Source organism: Salmo salar, chromosome ssa05 (genome assembly GCF_905237065.1).
Source record: "Salmo salar chromosome ssa05, Ssal_v3.1, whole genome shotgun sequence".
Lineage (NCBI taxonomy): Eukaryota > Metazoa > Chordata > Actinopteri > Salmoniformes > Salmonidae > Salmo > Salmo salar.
In genome coordinates, this window is record NC_059446.1 from 14,855,933 (window position 1) to 14,881,465 (window position 25,533).

Genomic DNA, 25,533 nt, shown 5'->3' on the forward strand with positions numbered 1-25,533 from the left:
GAACCTGTGATTAACCGTCAGAGCCCAGGTCTGACAGAACCTGTGATTAACGGTCAGAGCCCAGGTCTGAGAGAACCTGTGATTAACCGTCAGGGCCCAGGTCTGACAGAACCAGTGCTTAACCGTCAGAGCCCAGGTCTGACAGAACCTGTGATTAATGGTCAGAGCCCAGGTCTGACAGAACCTGTGATTTAACGGTCAGAGCCCAGGTCTGACAGAACCTGTGATTAACGGTCAGAGCCCAGGTCTGACAGAACCTGTGATTAACGGTCAGAGCCCAGGTCTGACAGAACCTGTGATTAACGGTCAGAGCCCAGGTCTGACAGAACCTGTGATTAACGGTCAGAGCCCAGGTCTGACAGAACCTGTGATTAACTGTCAGGGCCCAGGTCTGACAGAACCTGTGATTAACTGTCAGGGCCCAGGTCTGACAGAACCTGTGATTAACTGTCAGGGCCCAGGTCTGACAGAACCTGTGATTAACGGTCAGAGCCCAGGTCTGACAGAACCTGTGGTTAACCGTCAGAGCCCAGGTCTGACAGAACCTGTGATTAACTGTCAGGGCCCGGGTCTGACAGAACCTGTGATTAACCGTCAGGGCCCGGGTCTGACAGAACCTGTGATTAACCGTCAGAGCCCAGGTCTGACAGAACCTGTGGTTAACCGTCAGGGCCCAGGTCTGACAGAACCAGTGCTTAACCGTCAGAGCCCAGGTCTGAGAGAACCTGTGATTAACCGTCAGGGCCCAGGTCTGACAGAACCAGTGCTTAACCGTCAGAGCCCAGGTCTGACAGAACCTGTGATTAACGGTCAGAGCCCAGGTCTGACAGAACCTGTGATTTAACGGTCAGGGCCCAGGTCTGACAGAACCTGTGATTAACGGTCAGAGCCCAGGTCTGACAGAACCTGTGATTAACGGTCAGAGCCCAGGTCTGACAGAACCTGTGATTAACGGTCAGAGCCCAGGTCTGACAGAACCTGTGATTAACGGTCAGAGCCCAGGTCTGACAGAACCTGTGATTAACTGTCAGAGCCCAGGTCTGAGAGAACCTGTGATTAACTGTCAGGGCCCAGGTCTGACAGAACCTGTGATTAACCGTCAGAGCCCAGGTCTGACAGAACCTGTGATTAACGGTCAGAGCCCAGGTCTGACAGAACCTGTGATTAACGGTCAGAGCCCAGGTCTGACAGAACCTGTGGTTAACCGTCAGAGCCCAGGTCTGACAGAACCTGTGATTAACTGTCAGGGCCCGGGTCTGACAGAACCTGTGATTAACTGTCAGGGCCCGGGTCTGACAGAACCTGTGATTAACCGTCAGAGCCCAGGTCTGACAGAACCTGTGATTAACGGTCAGAGCCCAGGTCTGAGAGAACCTGTGATTAACTGTCAGGGCCCAGGTCTGACAGAACCAGTGCTTAACCGTCAGAGCCCAGGTCTGACAGAACCTGTGATTAACGGTCAGAGCCCAGGTCTGACAGAACCTGTGATTTAACGGTCAGAGCCCAGGTCTGACAGAACCTGTGATTAACGGTCAGAGCCCAGGTCTGACAGAACCTGTGATTAACGGTCAGAGCCCAGGTCTGACAGAACCTGTGATTAACTGTCAGGGCCCAGGTCTGACAGAACCTGTGATTAACTGTCAGGGCCCAGGTCTGACAGAACCTGTGATTAACTGTCAGGGCCCAGGTCTGACAGAACCTGTGATTAACGGTCAGAGCCCAGGTCTGACAGAACCTGTGATTAACTGTCAGGGCCCAGGTCTGACAGAACCTGTGATTAACGGTCAGAGCCCAGGTCTGACAGAACCTGTGATTAACGGTCAGAGCCCAGGTCTGACAGAACCTGTGGTTAACCTTCAGAGCCCAGGTCTGACAGAACCTGTGATTAACTGTCAGGGCCCGGGTCTGACAGAACCTGTGATTAACCGTCAGAGCCCGGGTCTGACAGAACCTGTGATTAGCCGTCAGAGCCCAGGTCTGACAGAACCTGAGATTTACTGTCAGGGCCCGGGTCTGACAGAACCTGTGATTAACTGTCAGGGCCCAGGTCTGACAGAACCTGTGATTAACGGTCAGAGACCAGGTTTACAGAACCTGTGGTTAACGGTCAGAGCCCAGGTCTGACAGAACCTGTGGTTAATGGTCAGAGCCCAGGTCTGACAGAACCTGAGATTTACTGTCAGGGCCCAGGTCTGACAGAACCTGTGGTTAACGGTCAGAGCCCAGGTCTGACAGAACCTGTGATTAACTGTCAGGGCCCGGGTCTGACAGAACCTGGGATTAACGGTCAGAGCCCAGGTTTACAGAACCAGTAATTAACGGTCAGAGCCCAGGTTTACAGAACCTGTGATTAACTGTCAGGGCCCAGGTTTACAGAACCTGTGATTAACTGTCAGGGCCCAGGTCTGACAGAACCTGTGGTTAACTGTCAGGGCCCAGGTCTGACAGAACCTGTGGTTAACTGTCAGGGCCCAGGTCTGACAGAACCTGTGATTAACTGTCAGAGCCCAGGTCTGACAGAACCTGTGCAGATGATCTAGGTGCTGCTGTAACTCCTCCTTAGTGGGAGACAGCAGCACCAGGTCATCTGTATACAGCAGGCACTTGATTTCAGTGTTGTGTAGGGTGAGATCAGGTGCTGCAGATTCTTCTAATGTGTTTGCCAATTCATTAATGTAGATGTTAAATAGTGTTGGACTTATTGAGCAGCCCTGTTTCACTCCACGTCCCTGAGAGAATAAGTATGTTTGCTTGTTGCCAATTTTAACCACACATTTGTTTTTAGTGTACATTGATTTAATAACATCATATGTTTTCCCTTCAAGGCCACTTTCTATTAGTCAATAAAAATACCTTTGTGCCAAATTGAATCAAATGCTTTCTTGAAGTCTACAAATGACGAGTAGATTGTGCCTTTGGATTACTTGTTTGTCAATTAGAGTGTAGAGGGTGTTAATGTGGTCTGTTGATTGAAATCCAATCCTGCTTCTGCTCGGGACGTTGTATTCATAAAGGAAATGACGTAGTCTGCTATTTATGATACTGCAGAGAATTTTCCCCTATTTGCTGTTAACGCAAATTCCTGTAATTTTTCCTCTAATTATTTTTGTCAAATTTGTCTCCACTTTTATAGATTGGTGTGATCCATCCTTGGTTTCCGGGAAAATACCTGCAGTGAGGATAATGTTGAAGAGTTTGTGTATAGCCAATTTGAAGTTGTGGTCTGTATATTTGATCATTTCATTTAAAATACCATTCAGCAATTATTCTACAGTAATTGAGGTATCCACAGGATTCTGATTGTTTTTGACTGCAGATTCAAGTATTTGTAATTGTTCTTGTATATATTTTTGTTCTGGGCTCTTTGTTATATTGCTGTAGAGGTTTGCAAAGTGATTTCTCCACATATCCCCATTTTGGATAGCCAATTCCTCATGATGAGGTTTGTTTAATTTATTCCAATTCTCCCAGAAGTGGTTTGATTCTATGGATTCCTCAAATCCATCCAGCTGATTTCTAATGTGCTGTTCCTTTTTTGTTCTTAGGGTGTGTTTGTATTTCTTCAGTGTTTCCCCATATTGAAGGGGTATCTTTTTGTTGTCTGGTTCTCTGTGTTTTTGATTAGATATATTTCTCAATGACTTTCTTAGAATTTTGCAATAATTATCAAACCATTTTCCATTATCTATTATTTTTGGTTTGCTCTTATGTTTCTTTAGATTAGCCAAGGACGCTAATTTGTCAAATATAAAGTTTAGGTTCCAAAAGGCCAAATGTACACCTTCATTGCTGTAGGAGAATGTTAAGGCTAAAAAGTTGTCCAGGAGAGATTGTATTTTTTGGCTACTAATTGCTTTTTGGTAGATTTCTGTACTGTTTGTACTCCATCTATAGGCCTGTTAAGTACCATGTCATTTATTGGACCGTGATGCATCATGGTTTGGTTTCGCTTTTCTCAGATTTACTGTGGTCTGAGAGAGCTGTTAGTGGGCTAACTGTGAAGGCTCTGAGAGACTCTGGGTTGAGGTTGGTGGTAAAGCAGTCTACAAAAATCTAATTGTATTTGTCACATTAACCCAAGATGGCGTAGCAGTCAGACGTCTTTGTCTTGTCTCGTCCCATGTATATATCTTTTTCTTCGCATTCTTTTTTAAATATTTTTCCTAAACCTCAACTTCAAAGTACTCTCCTGCAACCCGCCTCACCCAATGTGGATCTGTTTTTTTTCTCTAAAGTATTTCTATTTACCTCCGAACTGGAATACCTCAACTGAAGCTAGCTAGCTAACTAGCTACCAGCTATCAGCTATCAGTCAGCTAATCACTGCTAGCGGTCATCAGCTAACCTTTAGCTCGGGAAGCTCTCGCCAGTTCGTACAACGCGTTTCAAACCAGAGCATTCCGCAAGCTCTGAACCCTTTCATCTGGATCATGGCAGCTAGCTAACCGCAACCCGGGTTGACTACTCCTGGCTAACGTTTCCGTCCCGGAGCAAGCACCAACTAGCCTGGGGCTAGCCCATGCTAGACACATCTCCCGGCTAGGGCTCCTGGGCTACTCCTGAAGCCCACTCCTCGGCTACAATATCCGGACCCCTTCTACTGCCAGTACGGGGCACGGAACCCCGCCGATCCTTCACGACTGGAATACCGATATAATCTGCCCGAGGATCCCAACAGGGCCCTCAGGCGCAACGTCCCCTGAAGGCCCATTCTGCTAACCGTGGCCTGCTAGATATCTATAGCATATTGGACTATTAGCTGATCCACCGGCCAGTTTCTTGGACCACTATACCCATTTTGCCAATTGGACTTGGACCCCTCTGCTACTTGGAACCCTACTAATTCCACAACTGGTCTATCAACGTCACCGCACAAGGAGGCAAAAACAGACTTTTCCCCCTGTCGTGTCTTTGGGCACCATTAAACTGAAGACATGTTTATCAAATAACTCCCTGTAATTATTATTATGCGATTAAACTGATTAATCGTTTAACTGTAATTAACTAGGAGATCGGGGCACCAAGGAAAATATTCAGATTACAAAGTTATAATTTTCCTAATATAACTTTCCTATATTATAACATATATTATATTATATTATATTATAGTATCTGACCGATTATCTTCTGGTTTAAATGGTTTATTCTTTACCTCGTCAGTCTCATTCCAAACGTCGTAAATTGTTGTTATCTGCACGAACACAGTCTTAACCATAAATATTAACAATTAAATAAATATTAACAATTGATATGCTAATCCTTTGCACATGAACGCTCACTCATTTGGGAACAATTGCAATCAATATATATTTACGCTCAGTGTGTCGTCGGGATCCTTGTTGGAGAGTTTTTGTCCTGTTGGAGAAGTTTTTGTCCGCGTTCTCTCTCTTGGTTAGAATGGATCTTTCAAAGCGACATTCGTTCATTTCGTTATAGAATGGATGTTTCGGCGGTCTTCGCGTTCAATGATACCGAATTTCTAGCTGCAGACTATTAATTAATATCAAAGACTTGTTATGATTCTGTCGGTATCGATAGTCTAAAAGTTTAACCTGTTAGGGCTAGGGGGCAGTATTGACACGGCCGGATAAAAAACGTACCCCATTTAATCTGGTTACTACTCCTGCCCAGTAACTAGAATATGCATATAATTATTGGCTTTGGATAGAAAACACCCTAAAGTTTCTAAAACTGTTTGAATGGTGTCTGTGAGTATAACAGAACTCAAATGGCAGGCCAAAACCTGAGAAGATTCCATGCAGGAAGTGGCCTGTCTGACAAGTTGTGTTTCATCTTGGCTCTTTTTATTGAAGACTGAGGATCTTTGCTCTAACGTGACACTTCCTACGGCTCCCATAGGCTCTCAGGGCCCGGGAAAAAGCTGAACGATATCGAGGCAGCCTCTGGCTGAAACACATTATCGCTTTTGGCAAGTGGCCGATCAGAGTACTATGGGCTTAGGCGCGTGCCCGAGTCGACCGAATGCTTTATTTTCTTTCGTCTGTTTACCTAAACGCAGATTCCCAGTCGGAATATTATCGCTTTTTTATGAGAAAAATTGCATAAAAATTTATTTTAAACAGCGGTTGACATGCTTCGAAGTACGGTAATGGAATATTTAGAATTTTTTTGTCACGAATTGCGCCATGCTCGTCACCCTTATTTACCCTTTCGGATAGTGTCTTGAACGCATCGAACAAAACGCCGCTGTTTGGATATAACTATGGATTATTTTGAACCAAACCAACATTTGTTATTGAAGTAGAAGTCCTGGGAGTGCATTCTGACGAAGACAGCAAAGGTAATAACATTTTTCTTATAGTAAATCTGACTTTGGTGAGTGCTAAACTTGCTGGGTGTCTAAATAGCTAGCCCTGTGATGCCGGGCTATCTACTGAGAATATTGCAAAATGTGCTTTCACCGAAAAGCTATTTTAATCGGACATATCGAGTGCATAGAGGAGTTCTGTATCTATAATTCTTAAAATAATTGTTATGCTTTTTGTGAACGTTTATCGTGAGTCATTTAGTAAATTCACCGGCAGTGTTCGGTGGGAATGCTAGTCACATGCTAGTCACATGCTAATGTAAAAAGCTGGTTTTTGATATGAATATGAACTTGATTGAACAAAACATGCATGTATTGTATAACATAATGTCCTAGGGTTGTCATCTGATGAAGATCATCAAAGGTTAGTGCTGCATTTAGCTGTGGTTTGGGTTTATGTGACATTATATGCTAGCTTGAAAAATGGGTGTCTGATTATTTCTGGCTGGGTACTCTGCTGACATAATCTAACGTTTTGCTTTCGTTGTAAAGCCTTTTTGAAATCGGACAGTGTGGTTAGATTAACGAGAGTCTTATCTTTAAAATGGTGTAAAATAGTCATATGTTTGAAAAATTGACGTTTTTGCATTTTTGAGGTTTTTGAATAACGCGCCATGGGATTACACTGGCTGTTACGTAGGTGGGACGATTTGGTGCCACCTACCCTAGAGAGGTTAACCACGTGGTATGGTTAAACTTCAGTAGAGGGATGCATGGTCAAACCTTGGCTCTCTCTTCTGAGGTAAGCTGGTCTCAAGAAAAAAATTCTGGGTGGGGGTTTTATGCTGAACATAGAAAAGCTGTCACATGACACCTTGTCCTGTCTGTGTCCCTGGGGGTGTGCCGATGACTGAGGTAAGCTTTGTACAGAAATACAATTCTCTCACATTAACATCAGTACATAGCACCTCAACATATTCCAAATAGCTTTAATCTTATTAAATCATTTTATACAACCGTTAGATGTAAGTCTCATCGCTGAGGCTAGTATATAAACCTTAGTATGGTAATATGGCCATATTGTCTCTAATGGCCATATTGTCTCTAAAATTGTACTAAGCGGACCAGTTCCTAGCTGGATTCTTCACCGATCTTTTATACCTTCTCCAGAACATAAATGTCGTTCGGTTCTCCAATTCTGTGAGGTGGAGGAATCCTTTGTTCTCTCCATGAAAACACTCTGTCTCTTTATACTGGGGCCATGAGGCAGGACATTCTCCTTTGGAATTTTACGACCGCCTTCACACAGCCTTGTGTCAGAAGTATAGAGGTCGGGGGATGGTGCATAGAAAACCCAGAGGGCAACGTCATGACACCCCATCGCAACATCCCTCTAAGGCCCTTATGCTGGCTTGCTAGCCCCAGCCTGCTAACTGCTAGCTTGCTAGCCCCGGCCTGCTAACTGTCTGAATCGCTGTGCCCAGCCAGCCCAACCACTCACTGGACCCATACGATCACTTGGCAACGCATGCCTCTCCCCAATATCAATATGCCTTGTCCATTACTGTCCTGGTTAATGATTACTGTCTTATTTCACTGTAGAGCCTCTAACCCTGCTCAATATGCCTTAACCAACCATGTTGCTCCACCTCCCACATATGCGATGACATCACCTGGTTTAAACGTCTCTAGAGACTATATCTCTCTCTTCATTACTCAATGCCTAGGTTTACCTCCAATGTACTCTCTTCCTACCATACCTTTGTCTGTACATTATGCCTTCAATCTATGCTATCGTGCCCAGAAACCTGCTCCCTTTACTCTCTGTTCCGAACGTGCTAGACGGCCAGTTCTTCTAGCCTTTAGCCGTACACTTATCCTACTTCTCCTCTGTTCCTCTGGTGATGCAGTGCCTAGCTCCACTCCTACTCCCCAGGTGCTCTCATTTGTTGACTTTTGTAACCGTAAAAGCCTTGGTTTCATGCATGTTAACATTAGAAGCCTACTCCCTAAGTTTGCTTTATTCACTGCTTTAGCACATTCTGCCAACCCGGATGTCTTAGCCGTGTCTGAATCCTGGCTTAGGAAAACCAGCAAAAACCCTGAAACTTCCATCCCTAACTACAACATTTTCCGCAAGATAGAACTGCCAAAGGGGGCAGTGTTGCAATCTACTGCAGAGATCGCCTGCAGAGTTCTATCTTACTATCCAGGTCTGTACCAAAACAATTCGAGCTTCTACTTCTAAAAATGCACCTTTCCAGAAACAAGTCTCTCACCGTTGCCACTTGCTATAGACCACCCTCTGCCCCCAGCTGTGCCCTGGACACCATATGTGAATTGATTGCCCCCCATCTATCTTCTGAACTCGTGCTGCTAGGTGAGCACGCGCTCCAGCAGGTATATCTCTCTGGTCACCCCCAAAGCCAATTCTTCCTTTGGCCGCCTCTCCTTCCAGTTCTCTGCTGCCAATGACTGGAATGAACTGCAAACATCTCTGAAGCTGGAGACTCTTACCTCCCACACTTGCTTTAAGCACCAGCTGTCAGAGCAGCTCACAGATCACTGCACCTGTACATAGCTCATCTGTAAATAGCCCATCCAATCTACCACATCCCCATACTGTATTTATTTATTTATCTTGCTGTTTTGCACCCCAGTATCTCAACTTGCACATTCATCTTCTGCACATCCTACCATTCCAGTGTTTAATTGCTATATTGTAATTACTTTGCCACCATGGCCTATTCATTTGCACATGCTATATATAGATTTTTCTACTGTATTATTGATTGTATGTTTGTTTATTCCATGTGTAACTCTGCGTTGTTGTATGTGTCGAACTGCTTTGCCTTATCTTGGCCAGGTCGCAGTTGCAAATGAGAACTTGTTCTCAACCAGCCTACCTGGTTAAATAAAGGTGAAATAAAATAAAAATAATGTGCCGATTACAACAGGTGTAGACCTTACAAGGAAATGTTTACTTAAGTCCTTAACCAACAATGCTTTTAAAAAAAGTTACAAATAGAAAATAAAAATAACATATAATTGAACAGCAGCAGTAACAATAGTGAGGCTAAATACAGGGGGTACCGGTACAGAGTCATTGTGCGGGGGCACCGGTTAGTCAAGGTAATTGAGGTAATATATACATGTAGGTAGAGTTAAAGTGACTATGCATAGATAATTAACAAAGAGGAGCAGCAGTGTAAAAGAGGGGTCTGGGTAGCCCTCTGATTAGCTGTTCAGGAGTCTTATGGCTTAGGGGTAGAAGCTGTTAAAAAGCCTTTTGGACTTAGACTTGGCGCTCCGGTACCGCTTGCCGTGTGGTAACAGAGAACAGTCTATGACTCGGGTGGCTGGAGTCTTTGACAATTTTTAGTGCCTTCCTCTGACACTGCCTGGTATAGAGGTCCTGGATGGCAGGAAGCTTGGCCATGGTGATGTACTGGGCTGTACGCACTACCCTCTGTAATGCCTTGTGGTCGGAGGCCGAGCAGTTGCCATACCAAGTAGTGATGCAACCAGTCAGGATGCTCTCGATTGTGCAGCTGTAGAACCTTTTGAGGATCTGACGACCCATGCCAAATATTTTCAGTCTCCTGATGGGGAATAGGCTTTGTTGTGCCTTCTTCACAACTGTCTTAGTGTGTTTGGACCATTCTAGTTTGTTGGTGATGAGGACACCAAGGAACTTGAAGCGCTCAACCTGCTCCACTACAGCCCCGTCAATGAGAATGGGGGCGTGCTCGGTCCTCCTTTTCCTGTAGTCCACAATCATCTCCTTTGTCTTGATCACGTTGAGGGAGAGGTTGTTGTCATCGTTGTTGGTGATCAGGCCTACCACTGTTGTGTCATCGGCAAACTTGATGATGGTGTTGGAGTCGCACCTGGCCATGCTGTCATGAGTGTACAGGAGGGGACTGAGCACGCACCCCTGAGGGTCCCCCGTATTGAGGATCAGCGTGGCGGATGTGTTGTTACCTACAGTACTGCTGACAAGGGATAAGCTGTAGGTGTACAGTTGAAGTCAGAAGTTTACATACACCTTAGCCAAATACATTTAAACTCAGTTTTTCACAATTCCTGACATTTAATCCTAGTAAAAATGCCCTGTCTTAGGTCAGTTAGGATCACCAATTTACTTGAAGAATGTGAAATGTCAGCAAAGCACCCCCACAACATGACCCCCGTGTCTCACAGTTGGGATGGTGTTCTTCGGCTTGCAAGCCTCCCCCTTTTTCCTCCAAACACAATGATGTTCATTATGGCCAAACATTTCTATTTTTGTTTCATCAAACCAGAGGACATTTCTCCAAAAAGTACGATCTTTGTCACCATGTGCAGTTGCAAACCGTAGTCTGGCTTTTTTATGGCGATTTTGGAGCAGTGGCTTTTTCCTTGCTGAGCGGCCTTTCAGGTTATGTCGATATAGGACTCATTTTACTGTGGCTATAGATACTTTTGTACCTGTTTCCTCCAGCATCTTCACAAGGTCCTTTGCTGTTGTTCTGGGATTGATTTGCACTTTTTGCACCAAAGTACATTCATCTCTAGGAGACAGAACCCATCTCCTTCTTGAGCGGTATGACGGCTGCGTGGTCCCATGGTGTTTATACTTGCGTACTATTGTTTGTACCGATGAACGTGGTACCTTCAGGCGTTTGGAAATTGCTCCCAAGAATGAACCAGACTTGTGGAGGTCTACAATTTTGGGGGGTCTTGGCTGATTTCTTTAGATTTTCCCATGATGTCAAGCAAAGAGGCACTGAGTTTGAAGGTAGGCCTTGAAATACATCCACAGGTACACCTCCAATTGACAAAAATAATGTCAATTAGCCTATCAGAAGCTTCTAAAGCCATAACATAATTTTCTGGAATTTTCCAAGCTGTTTAAAACCACAGTCAACTTAGTGTATGTAAACTTCTGACGCACTGGAATTGTGAAACAGTGAATTATAAGTGAAATAATCTGTCTGTAAACAATTGTTGGAAAAATTACTTGTGTCATGCGCACAGTAGATGTCCTAACCGACTCGCCAAAACTATAATTTGTTAACAAGAAATGTGTGGAGTGGTTGAAAAACTAGTTTTAATGACTCCAACCTAAGTGTATGTAAACTTCCGACATCAACTGTACCTACCAAAAGAGTCCCCTCTTAGTCTGACATTGACTATATACAGACCCAGTGTTCAACATAGCATCTGGAGCTTTACTCCATTTTTGTTTTTCACTTTGTCATAGTTGTTTCTGGGGGGTATGTGTGGAGGGAAAGGTTGTTGCTTCCTGGTAGGTGTTTATCCCCATGACTGTTAATAGTGTCTAGTTCTTCTGCTGTTCTAGCATTCAGGTCTCCACAGACCAGTATATTGCCTTGGGCCTGAACGTGACTAGTCTCCCCCTCTAGAATGGAGAAACTCTCTTCATTGAAGTAGGGTGACTCTGAGGGAGGATGTATGTGGCACAGAGGAAGACCTTTCAATCTGTTAAAATAGCCTCCTTGTTGATTTTGAAGCAGATTAAGAATGGTCCTGTTTTGATCAATTTGATTGAATGAGTTAGTTCAGATTTATACCATATTAGCATTCCCCTTGAGTCTCTTCCCTGTCCTGAGTCTCTTCCCTGTCCTGAGTCTCTTCCCTGTCCTGAGTCTCTTCCCTGTCCTGAGTCTCTTCCCTGTCCTGAGTCTCTGCCCTGTCCTGAGTCCTTTTAATTTAGTAGATGGTAGGATTATCTCCCTATAACCAAGTGGACAGCCAGTGGAAACATCACCTCTGCACCATGTTTCCTATAGTTCAGGAACACTGGGTTTCTGCTCTTTAGCCCAAAAGCAGAGGACTTCAATCCTTGTAAATTCCAAAATGCAATGTAAAAAGATTTCATAACTGTTTATTCTTTACCTTCAAAAGGAAATAAACACTCACAATCTAACAAGAACTATTAAAATAAGATTTTTCAACTAATGTAAACTCGTATTATGCAAATGTGATTTGTTTATAATTGAAGATAGCATTTGTGTCATGCCACTTGGGTGGATATATTGTGAGGAGGGTGGAGTTCTTGTGCTCATCTTACCATGACCCCCGGCCTATCACATTTGAGCATAGTAGACTCAGCATGTGTTTAATGTCACTCATTTCGTTAGTGGGGGCTGGGCCAGTTGCTCCTCTCACAGCATATGTGAAGCTCTGCCTGTCAGGCTGGGGCTCCTCCAGGTGTGGGTGTGCAGTGGGGGCAGGGGGACACTGGTGGTGTCCTCTGCTCTCCCCTTAATGGTCTGAAAGTCTGTTTCAAACAGCCTAAGGTTACTTTGCACCATGACAGTCCCAGTCTGTTTCAAACAGCCTAAGGTTACTTTGCACCATGACAGACCCAGTCTGTTTCAAACAGCCTAAGGTTACTTTGCACCATGACAGTCCCAGTCTGTTTCAAACAGCCTAAGGTTACTTTGCACCATGACAGACCCAGTCTGTTTCAAACAGCCTAAGGTTACTTTGCACCATGACAGACCCAGTCTGTTTCAAACAGCCTAAGGTTACTTTGCACCATGACAGACCCAGTCTGTTTCAAACAGCCTAAGGTTACTTTGCACCATGACAGACCCAGTCTGTTTCAAAAGCCTAAGGTTACTTTGCACCATGACAGACCCAGTCTGTTTCAAACAGCCTAAGGTTACTTTGCACCATGACAGACCCAGTCTGTTTCAAACAGCCTAAGGTTACTTTGCACCATGACAGACCCAGTCTGTTTCAAACAGCCTAAGGTTACTTTGCACCATGACAGACCCAGTCTGTTTCAAACAGCCTAAGGTTACTTTGCACCATGACAGACCCAGTCTTGTGGAGGTTGATTGTTATCATGGTGCTGTCAGGGTCGTCTGTCTCTTTGACTTTCAGCTTCCACCCATTACAGATTCCTTCTTTCTTTATGGATGGGTAGTGACAGCAGAGTGCTGAACGCCATGCATTTGGCTGGTCAGTGAGAAAGATGAGTTTGGTTTCTGGCCTCCCCTTTAGTAGTTTCAGTTTAAAAGCTTTCCTCGTTGTGCCATTTTTGGCCTCTTGACGGTAGAGAATGGACTCAGAAGATATGTTTAATGTTATAGTCCTTGTTCCTTTTTGTTTTACTCACTCAGTTTGGTCGTTTAATGTAGTTGTATTAACTTCCCTTGCAACATTTTTCTGGCTAGCTTGTTAGCCTGCTAGCTAGGTTTTTGTTGTGTAGCTAGCTAGCTATGTTTTTGTTGTGTAGCTAGTTAGCTAGGTTTTTGTTGTGTAGCTAGCTAGCTAGGTTTTTGTTGTGTAGCTAGCTAGCTAGCGAGAGTCAACTTCTTATTGAGTTGTAGAGTTGTTGTTCATCACTTGTCTTGAATTAGATGTGAGTGTTTATCTCATCTTAAAAACAAAAAAACTGAGAAATTAATCTCTCTCTGTGTATCTCTGTGTCTCTCTGTGTATGTCTGTGTCTCTCTGTCTCTCTGTGTGTGTCTCTCTGTGTCTCTCTGTGTATCTCTGTGTCTCTCTGTCTCTCTGTGTTGCTCTCTCTCTCTCTTGCTCTCTCTCTCCAGGCAGGGGGGAAGCACTACCACCCTACCTGTGCCCGCTGTGCCCGATGTCACATGATGTTCACAGAGGGAGAAGAAATGTACCTGCATGGTAAAAACACACACACACACACACACACACACACACACACACACACACACACACACACACACACACACACACAGCATCACTGACTTATAAAACTCACAAGGACTCTCCTCTCTCTTTCTCTCTCCCTCTCCCTCTCTGTCTCCCTCTCTGTCTCCCTCTCTGTCTCTCTCTGTCTCTCTCTCTCTGTCAGGTGGTGAAGTGTGGCATCCTTTGTGTAAGCAGGCGGCCAGAGCAGAGAGAAGACTCAGGGTGAGACAAACACAGATATCACTCTACATAACACAGATATCACTCTACTCTACAGAACACAGATATCACTCTACTATAATAATATTTCGAAGATAAATACACAACGCAGACAGAGGACGAGAGGTCAATACAGTACTAACGATCAAGGAATTGAGTTTTTCTGTAATAGGGAAATATCAATGGAAATAGTTGGTTTTCAGTTCAACATCTGTTAGGAATGTCAGTACTGAACGTGTGGCACGTTCTCATTGATCCAACCTGAAACAAGATACTTGTTATTTGGCCATTGGCCCAGTTTTATTGCAAGGGATTATAATTGGTCAACCACAGGCTAGGGCTGGGTTATACACTACACGCTGTCCCTCTGCTCAGGAGAGCGTCACTGAGGACAGGGGAGCATGAACATCTACCATCTACTTCCAAGCATGATTTGTCCTATTTGAATAAACCTATTTTCCTCTCCCTGATTTGCTTTGGGTCTGAGTTATTGAAGAATAACATAATCTGCTAATACTACAGAACACAGATATCACTCTACTCTACAGATCACAGGTATCACTCTACTCTACAGATCACAGGTATCACTCTACTCTACAAAACACATATATCACTCTACTCTACAGATCACAGATATCACTCTACTCTACAGATCACAGGTATCACTCTACTCTACAGATCACAGATATCACTCTACTCTACAAAACACATATCACTCTACTCTACAGATCACAGATATCACTCTACTCTACAAAACACATATATCACTCTACTCTACAGATCACAGATATAACTCTACTCTACAAAACACAGATATCACTCTACTCTACAGATCACAGATATCACTCTACTCTACAGATCACAGATATCACTCGACTCTACAGAACACAGATATCACTCTACTCTACAGAACACCGATATTACTCTACAGAACACATATATTACTCTACAGAACACAGATATCACTCTACTCTACAGATCACAGATATCACTCTACAGAACACAGATAATCACTCTACAGAACACATATCACTCTACTCTACAGAACACATATATTACTCTACAGAACACAGATATCACTCTACTCTACAGAACACAGATATCACTCGACTCTACAGAACAAATATATTACTCTACAGAACACAGATATCACTCTACTCTACAGAACACATATATTACTCTACAGAACACAGATATCACTCGACTCTACAGAACACAGATATCACTCGACTCTACAGAACACAGATATCACTCGACTCTACAGAACACAGATATCACTCGACTCTACAGAACACAGATATCACGCGACTCTACAGAACACAGATATCACTCTACTCTACAGAACACAGATATCACTCGACTCTACAGAACACAGATATCACTCGACTCTACAGAACACAGATATCACTCGACTCTACAGAACACAGATATCACTCGACTCTACAGAACACAGATATCACTCGACTCTACAGAACACAGATATCACTCGACTCTACAGAACACAGATATCACTCGACTCTACAGAACACAGATATCACTCGACTCTACAGAACACAGATATCACTCGACTCTACAGAACACAGATATCACTCGACTCTACAGAACACAGATATCACTCGACTCTACAGAACACAGATATCACTCGACTCTACAGAACACAGATATCACTCGACTCTACAGAACACAGATATCACTCGACTCTACAGAACACAGATATCACTCGACTCTACAGAACACAGATATCACTCGACTCTACAGAACACAGATATCACTCGACTCTACAGAACACAGATATCAATCTACTCTACAGAACACAGATATCACTCGACTCTACAGAACACAGATATCACTCGACTCTACAGAACACAGATATCACTCGACTCTACAGAACACAGATATCACTCGACTCTACAGAACACAGATATCACTCGACTCTACAGAACACAGATATCACTCGACTCTACAGAACACAGATATCACTCGACTCTACAGAACACAGATATCACTCGACTCTACAGAACACAGATATCACTCTACTCTACAGAACACAGATATCACTCGACTCTACAGAACACAGATATCAATCTACTCTACAGAACACAGATATCACTCTACTCTACAGAACACAGATATCACTCTACTCTTTTTACCCTCATTCCTTTTTCTTTTCTTTCTTCCCACAGCACAGACGTCTGTCAGAGACCTCCATCTCTCCACCGGGTTCGTCTGTCGGCTCTCCCAGCCGCGTCATCTGTGTAAGTCAACAATCACAAGTCAATCTTCCTCTAGCTCCACACAACCTTCAGGGCCCACTAGCTTCGAAAATACAAACCAATTGCTCCTGAAGTGTGCACTCGTTCACTATTTCTCACTATCTCAAAGCGTTTGATTGGTGTAGGCATGGGCTAGTGGGAATATCAACCACATGTAATTTCATATCATATTAATGATTTGTCATATGCGCCAAATACAACAGCTGTACTCTTTACCGTGAAATGGTTACTTACGAGCCCTTCCCAATGTTGCAGAGTTCCAAAATTATAATAAAAAGAAAATGGTAACGCATGAGGAATAAAATACACAAGAATGGAGCTATATACAGGGAGTACTAGTACCAGATGAATGTGGAGCTATATACAGGGAGTACCAGTACCAGATCTATGTGGAGCTATATACAGGAAGTACCAGTACCAGATCAATGTGGAGCCTTATACAGGGAGTACCAGTACCAGATCAATGTGGAGCTATATACAGGGAGTACCAGTACCAGATCAATGTGGAGCTATATACAGGGATTACCAGTACCAGATCAATGTGGAGCTATATACAGGGAGTACCAGTACCAGATCAATGTGGAGCTATATACAGGGAGTACCAGTACCAGATCAATGTAGAGCTATATACAGGGAGTACCAGTACCAGATCAATGTGGAGCTATATACAGGGAGTACCAGTACCAGATCAATGTGGAGCTATATACAGGGAGTACCAGTACCAGATCAATGTGGAGGTATATACAGGGAGTACCAGTACCAGATCAATGTGGAGCTATATACAGGGAGTACCAGTACCAGATCAATGTGGAGCTATATACAGGGAGTACCAGTACCAGATCAATGTGGAGCTATATACAGGGAGTACCAGTACCAGATCAATGTGGAGCTATATACAGGGAGTACCAGTACTAGATCAATGTGGAGCTATATACAGGGAGTACCAGTACCAGATCAATGTGGAGCTATATACAGGGAGTACCAGTACCAGATCAATGTGGAGCTATATACAGGGAGTACCAGTACCAGATCAATGTGGAGCTATATACAGGAAGTACCAGTACCAGATCAATGTGGAGCTATATACAGGAAGTACCAGTACCAGATCAATGTGGAGCTATATACAGGGAGTACCAGTACCAGATCAATGTGGAGCTATATACAGGGAGTACCAGTACCAGATCAATGTGGAGCTATATACAGGGAGTACCAGTACCAGATCAATGTGGAGCTATATACAGGGGTTAGTACCAGATCAATGTGGAGCTATATACAGGGAGTACCAGTACCAGATCAATGTGGAGCTATATACAGGGAGTACCAGCACCAGATCAATGTGGAGCTATATACAGGAAGTACCAGTACCAGATCAATGTGGAGCTATTTACAGGAAGTACCAGTACCAGATCAATGTGGAGCTATATACAGGGAGTACCAGTACCAGATCAATGTGGAGCTATATACAGGGAGTACCAGTACCAGATCAATGTGGAGCTATATACAGGGAGTACCAGTAAGATCTATGTGGAGCTATATACAGGGAGTACCAGTACCAGATCTATGTGGAGCTATATACAGGGAGTACCAGTACCAGATCAATGTGGAGCTATATACAGGGAGTACCAGTACCAGATCAATGTGGAGCTATATACAGGGAGTACCAGTCGTCAATGTGGAGCTATATACATGGAGTACCAGATCAATGTAGAGCTATTTACAGGAAGTACCAGTACCAGATCAATGTGGAGCTATATACAGGGAGTACCAGTACCAGATCAATGTGGAGCTATATACAGGGAGTACCAGTACCAGATCAATGTGGAGCTATATACAGGGAGTACCAGTACCAGATCAATGTGGAGATATATACATGGAGTACCAGGTCAATGTGGAGCTATATACAGGGAGTAACAGTTCAATGTAGAGCTATATACATGGAGTACCAGGTCAATGTGGAGCTATATACAGGGAGTACCAGTACCCGATCAATGTGGAGCTATATACAGGGAGTACCAGTACCAGATCAATGTAGAGCTATATACATGGAGTACCAGGTCAATGTGGAGCTATATACAGGGAGTAACAGTTCAATGTAGAGCTATATACATGGAGTACCAGGTCAATGTGGAGCTATATACAGGGAGTACCAGTACCCGATCAATGTGGAGCCTTATACAGGGCGTACCAGTACCAGATCAATGTGGAGCTATATACAGGGCGTACCAGTACCAGATCAATGTGGAGCTATATACAGGGAGTACCAGTACCAGATCAATGTGGAGCTATATACAGGGAGTACCAGTACCAGATCTATGTGGAGCTATATACAGGGAGTACCAGTACCAGATCAATGTGGAGCTATATACAGGAAGTACCAGATCAATCTGGAGCTATATACAGGGAGTACCAGTACCAGATCTATGTGGAGCTATATACAGGGAGTACCAGTACCAGATCAATGTGGAGCTATATACAGAGAGTACTAGTACCAGATCAATGTGGAGCTATATACAGGGAGTACCAGTACCAGATCAATGTGGAGCTATATACAGGGAGTATCAGTACCAGATCAATGTAGAGCTATATACATGGAGTACCAGGTCAATGTGGAGCTATATACAGGGAGTACCAGTACCAGATCAATGTAGAGCTATATACATGGAGTACCAGGTCAATGTGGAGCTATATACAGGGCGTACCAGTACCAGATCAATGTGGAGCTATATACAGGGAGTACCAGTACCAGATCAATGTGGAGCTATATACAGAGAGTACTAGTACCAGATCAATGTGGAGCTATATACAGGAAGTACCAGTACCAGATCAATGTGGAGCTATATACAGGGAGTACCAGGTCAATGTGGAGCTATATACAGGGAGTAACAGTTCAATGTAGAGCTATATACATGGAGTACCAGGTCAATGTGGAGCTATATACAGGGAGTACCAGTACCCGATCAATGTGGAGCCTTATACAGGGCGTACCAGTACCAGATCAATGTGGAGCTATATACAGGGCGTACCAGTACCAGATCAATGTGGAGCTATATACAGGGAGTACCAGTACCAGATCAATGTGGATCTATATACAGGGAGTACCAGTACCAGATCAATGTGGAGCTATATACAGGGAGTACCAGTACCAGATCAATGTGGAGCTATATACAGGAAGTACCAGTACCAGATCAATGTGGAGCTATATACAGGAAGTACCAGTACCAGATCAATGTGGAGCTATATACAGGGAGTACCAGTACCAGATCAATGTGGAGCTATATACAGGAAGTACCAGTACCAGATCAATGTGGAGCTATATACAGGGAGTACCAGTACCAGATCAATGTGGAGCCTTATACAGGGCGTACCAGTACCAGATCAATGTGGAGCTATATACAGGGAGTACCAGTACCAGATCAATGTGGAGCCTTATACAGGGCGTACCAGTACCAGATCAATGTGGAGCTATATACAGGGAGTACCAGTACCAGATCAATGTGGAGCTATATACAGGGCGTACCAGTACCAGATCAATGTGGAGCTATATACAGGGAGTACCAGTACCAGATCAATGTGGAGCTATATACAGGAAGTACCAGTACCAGATCAATGTGGAGCTATATACAGGGAGTACCAGTACCAGATCAATGTGGAGCCTTATACAGGGCGTACCAGTACCAGATCAATGTGGAGCTATATACAGGGAGTACCAGTACCAGATCAATGTGGAGCTATATACAGGGAGTACCAGTACCAGATCAATGTGGAGCTATATACAGGGAGTACCAGTACCAGATCAATGTGGATCTATATACAGGGAGTATCAGTACCAGATCAATGTGGAGCTATATACAGGGAGTACCAGTACCAGATCAATGTGGAGCTATATACAGGAAGTACCAGTACCAGATCAATGTGGAGCTATATACAGGAAGTACCAGTACCAGATCAATGTGGAGCTATATACAGGGAGTACCAGTACCAGATCAATGTGGAGCTATATACAGGGAGTACCAGCACCTGATCAATGTGGAGTTATATACAGGAAGTACCAGTACCAGATCAATGTGGAGCTATTTACAGGAAGTACCAGTACCAGATCAATGTGGAGCTATATACAGGGAGTACCAGTAGCAGATCAATGTGGAGCTATATACACAGAGTACCAATACCAGATCAATGTGCAGCTATATACAGGGAGTACCAGTACCAGATCAATGTAGAGCTATATACATGGAGTACCAGGTCAATGTGGAGCTATATACAGGGAGTACCAGTACCAGATCAATGTAGAGCTATATACAGGGAGTACCAGTACCAGATCAATGTGGAGCTATATACAGGAAGTACCAGTACCAGATCAATGTGGAGCTATATACAGGGAGTACCAGTATCAGATCAATGTGAGAGCTATATACAGGGAGTACCAGTATCAGATCAATGTAGAGCTATATACATGGGGTACCAGTACCAGTTCAATATGAAGCTATATACAGGAAGTACCAGTACCAGATCAATGTGGAGCTATATACAGGGAGAACCAGTACCAGATCAATGTGGAGTTATATACAGGAAGTACCAGTACCAGATCAATTTGGCGCTATATACTGGGAGAACCAGTACCAGATCAATGTGAAGTTGTATACAGGGAGTACCAGTACCCGATCAATGTGCAGAGGTACGAGGTATTTGAGGTAGATATGTACATGAAGGCAGTGTAAAGTGACTAGGCATCAGGATAGATAATAATAAGGTATCTGAGGTAGATATGTACATGAAGGCAGGGTAAAGTGACTAGACATCAGGATAGATAATAATAAGGTATTTGAGGTAGATATGTACATGAAGGCAGGGTAAAGTGACTAGGCATCAGGATAGATAATAATAAGGTATTTCAGGTAGATATGTACATGAAGACAGGGTAAAGTGACTAGGCATCAGGATAGATAATAATAAGGTATTTGAGGTAGATATGTACATGAAGGCCAGGGTAAAGTGGCTAGGCATCAGGATAGATAATAATAAGGTATTTGAGGTAGATATGTACATGAAGGCAGGGTAAAGTGACTAGGCATCAGGATAGATAATAATAAGGTATCTGAGGTAGATATGTACATGAAGGCAGGGTAAAGTGACTAGTCATCAGGATAGATAATAATAAGGTATTTGTTTTAGATATGTACATGAAGACAGGGTAAAGTGACTAGACATCAGGATAGATAATAATAAGGTATTTGTGGTAGATATGTACACGAAGGCAGGGTAAAGTGACTAGGCATCAGGATAGATAATAATAAGGTATTTGATGTAGATATGTACATGAAGGCAGGGTAAAGTGACTAGGTATCAGGATAGATAATAATAAGGTATTTGAGGTAGATATGTACATGGAGGCAGGGTAAAGTGACTAGGCATCAGGATAGATAATAATAAGGTATTTGTGGTAGATATGTACACGAAGGCAGGGTAAAGTGACTAGGCATCAGGATAGATAATAATAAGGTATTTGAGGTAGATATGTACATGAAGGCAGGGTAAAGTGACTAGGTATCAGGATAGATAATAATAAGGTATTTGAGGTAGATATGTACATGAAGGCAGGGTAAAGTGACTAGGCATCAGGATAGATAATAATAAGGTATTTGAGGTAGATATGTACATGAAGGCAGGGTAAAGTGACTAGGCATCAGGATAGATAATAATAAGGTATCTGAGGTAGATATGTACATGAAGGCAGGGTAAAGTGACTAGTCATCAGGATAGATAATAATAAGGTATTTGAGGTAGATATGTACATGAAGGCAGGGTAAAGTGACTAGTCATCAGGATAGATAATAATAAGGTATTTGAGGTAGATATGTACATGAAGGCAGGGTAAAGTGACTAGGTATCAGGATAGATAATAATAAGGTATTTGAGGTAGATATGTACATGAAGGCAGGGTAAAGTGACTAGGCATCAGGATAGATAATAATAAGGTATTTGAGGTAGATATGTACATGAAGGCAGGGTAAAGTGACTAGGTATCAGGATAGATAATAATAAGGTATTTGAGGTAGATATGTACATGAAGGCAGGGTAAAGTGACTAGACATCAGGACAGATAATAATAAGGTATTAGAGGTAGATATGTACATGAAGGCAGGGTAAAGTGAAGACATCAGGATAGATAATAATAAGGTATTTGAGGTAGATATGTACATGAAGGCAGGGTAAAGTGACTAGACATCAGGATAGATAATAATAAGGTATTTGAGGTAGATATGTACATGAAGGCAGGGTAAAGTGACTAGGCATCAGGATAGATAATAATAAGGCATTTGAGGTAGATATGTACATGAAGGCAGGGTAAAGTGACTAGACATCAGGATAGATAATAGTAAGGTATTAGAGGTAGATATGTACATGAAGGCAGGGTAAAGTGACTAGGCATCAGGATAGATAATAATAAGGCATTTGAGGTAGATATGTACATGAAGGCAGGGTAAAGTGACTAGACATCAGGATAGATAATAGTAAGGTATTAGAGGTCGATATGTACATGAAGGCAGGGTAAAGTGACTAGACATCAGGATAGATAATAATAAGGTATTTGAGGTAGATATGTACATGAAGGCAGGGTAAAGTGACTAGGCATCAGGATAGATAATAATAAGGCATTTGAGGTAGATATGTACATGAAGGCAGGGTAAAGTGACTAGGCATCAGGATAGATAATAATAAGGTATCTGAGGTAGATATGTACATGAAGGCAGGGTAAAGTGACTAGGTATCAGGATAGATAATAATAAGGTATTAGAGGTAGATATGTACATGAAGGCAGGGTAAAGTGACTAGGCATCAGGATAGATAATAATAAGGTATCTGAGGTAGATATGTACATGAAGGCAGGGTAAAGTGACTAGGCATCAGGATAGATAATAATAAGGTATTTGTGGTAGATATGTACATGAAGGCAGGGTAAAGTGACTAGGCATCAGGATAGATAATAATAAGGTATTTCAGGTAGATATGTACATGAAGGCAGGGTAAAGTGACTAGGCATCAGGATAGATAATAATAAGGTATTTGAGGTAGATATGTACATGAAGGCAGTTTAAAGTGACTAGGCATCAGGATAGATAATAATAAGGTATTTGAGGTAGATATGTACATGAAGGCAGTGTAAAGTGACTAGACATCAGGATAGATAATAATAAGGTATGAGGTAGATATGTACATGAAGGCAGTGTAAAGTGACTAGGCATCAGGATAGATAATAATAAGGTATGAGGTAGATATGTACATGAAGGCAGGGTAAAGTGACTAGGCATCAGGATAGATAATAATAAGGTATCTGAGGTAGATATGTACATGAAGGCAGGGTAAAGTGACTAGGTATCAGGATAGATAATAATAAGGTATGAGGTAGATATGTACATGAAGGCAGGGTAAAGTGACTAGGTATCAGGATAGATAATAATAAGGTATGAGGTAGATATGTACATGAAGGCAGGGTAAAGTGACTAGGCATCAGGATAGATAATAATAAGGTATGAGGTAGATATGTACATGAAGGCAGGGTAAAGTGACTAGGCATCAGGATAGATAATAATAAGGTATTACAGGTAGATATGTACATGAAGGCAGGGTAAAGTGACTAGGCATCAGGATAGATAATAATAAGGTATTAGAGGTAGATATGTACATGAAGGCAGGGTAAAGTGACTAGGCATCAGGATAGATAATAATAAGGTATTAGAGGTAGATATGTACATGAAGGCAGGGTAAAGTGACTAGGCATCAGGATAGATAATAATAAGGTATTTGATGTAGATATGTACATGAAGGCAGGGTAAAGTGACTAGGCATCAGGATAGATAATAATAAGGTATTTGAGGTAGATATGTACATGAAGGCAGGGTAAAGTGACTAGACATCAGGATAATAAAAAGAGTAAAATGATGAACAGGGTAGCATCAGAAAATGATGAGTTTAAACGTGTGTTTTGTGTATATGTAACCCTTTTTTAACTAGGCAAGTCAGTTAAGAGCAAATTCTATTTACAATGACAGCCTACTGGGGAACAGTGGGTTAACTGCCTTGTTCATGGACAGAACAACAGATTTTTGCCTTGTCAGCTCGGGGATTCGATCCAGCAACCTTTTGGTCTCTGGCCTAACGCTCTAACCACTAGATTACCTGCCACCCCGAATATATAGTGTGTACAAGATAGGGTCAGTGCAGATAGACCGGGTAACCATTCATTCATTATTTAGCAGTCTTATGATGTCTCGGAGCCTGTTGGTCTGATAGCCGATGCTCTGGTACCATTTGCCGGACAGTAGCACAGTGAATAGTCTATGACTTGGGAGTCTTTCTCAATCTTTCAGGTCTTCCTCTGACACCGCCTAATATAGAGGTCCTGGATGGCAGGGAGCTCGGCCCCAGTGATGTACTGGGCAGTCCGCACCACCCTCTATAGTGCTTTGCTGTTGAGGGCGGTGCATTTACTATATCAAGCTCTGATAAAGCCAGTCAAAATGCTCTCGATGGTGCAGCTGTAGAACTTTTTGAGGAACCTAGGGCTCAGGCCAAATCTTTTCAGCCTCCTGAGGGGGAAGAGGCGCTGTCGTGCCCTGTTCACAACAGTGCAGGTGTGAATGGACCATGTTAAATCACTGAAGAGAAGTGAACAGGTGCACAATTTGGGAGGAAGGAGAGATAGTTGTGACATAGTCACTGTCGCCCTGCCCAGTACAGATGTGAGACACTGGTTCATTCTCCACTCACCCCTGACCCGTGACCTCACCTTACACTGCTGGCTAGGTCCTCTTCTTATGTCTGTCTGTCATATTGGGACACAACCTGTGTGTGTGTGTGTGTTTGTGTGTGCGTGTGTGTGTGTGTGCTCTGTTTGGACTACTACTAGTCTTTGCTGAGCTGTACTGTATAGTTCACTACTGCTGTTGGAAACATTAGCTTACACATCCATCCACATAAACACATGTAGAGACACACACACACACCCATCCATGCATGAGCATCTTCTGCAGGTGTGTGTGTGTGTGTGTGTGTGTGTTCTGAGCTCTGGCCTCATAATCAATGACCTGC

General features: G+C 43.1%; 1 protein-coding gene across 2 annotated transcripts in view; it reads left to right on the plus strand.

Moving 5' to 3' along the window:
- The window catches only part of LOC106604260 (actin-binding LIM protein 3), a 183,731-nt gene that overhangs the window by 143,639 nt on the left and 14,559 nt on the right, over nt 1-25,533 (plus strand). For both annotated transcript variants that reach the window (XM_045717924.1, XM_045717923.1), the window contains exons 7-9: nt 13,837-13,924; nt 14,115-14,173; nt 16,354-16,425. In XM_045717924.1, coding sequence (XP_045573880.1) covers nt 13,837-13,924; nt 14,115-14,173; nt 16,354-16,425 — 219 coding nt within the window. The remainder of the gene's footprint in view (nt 1-13,836; nt 13,925-14,114; nt 14,174-16,353; nt 16,426-25,533) is intronic.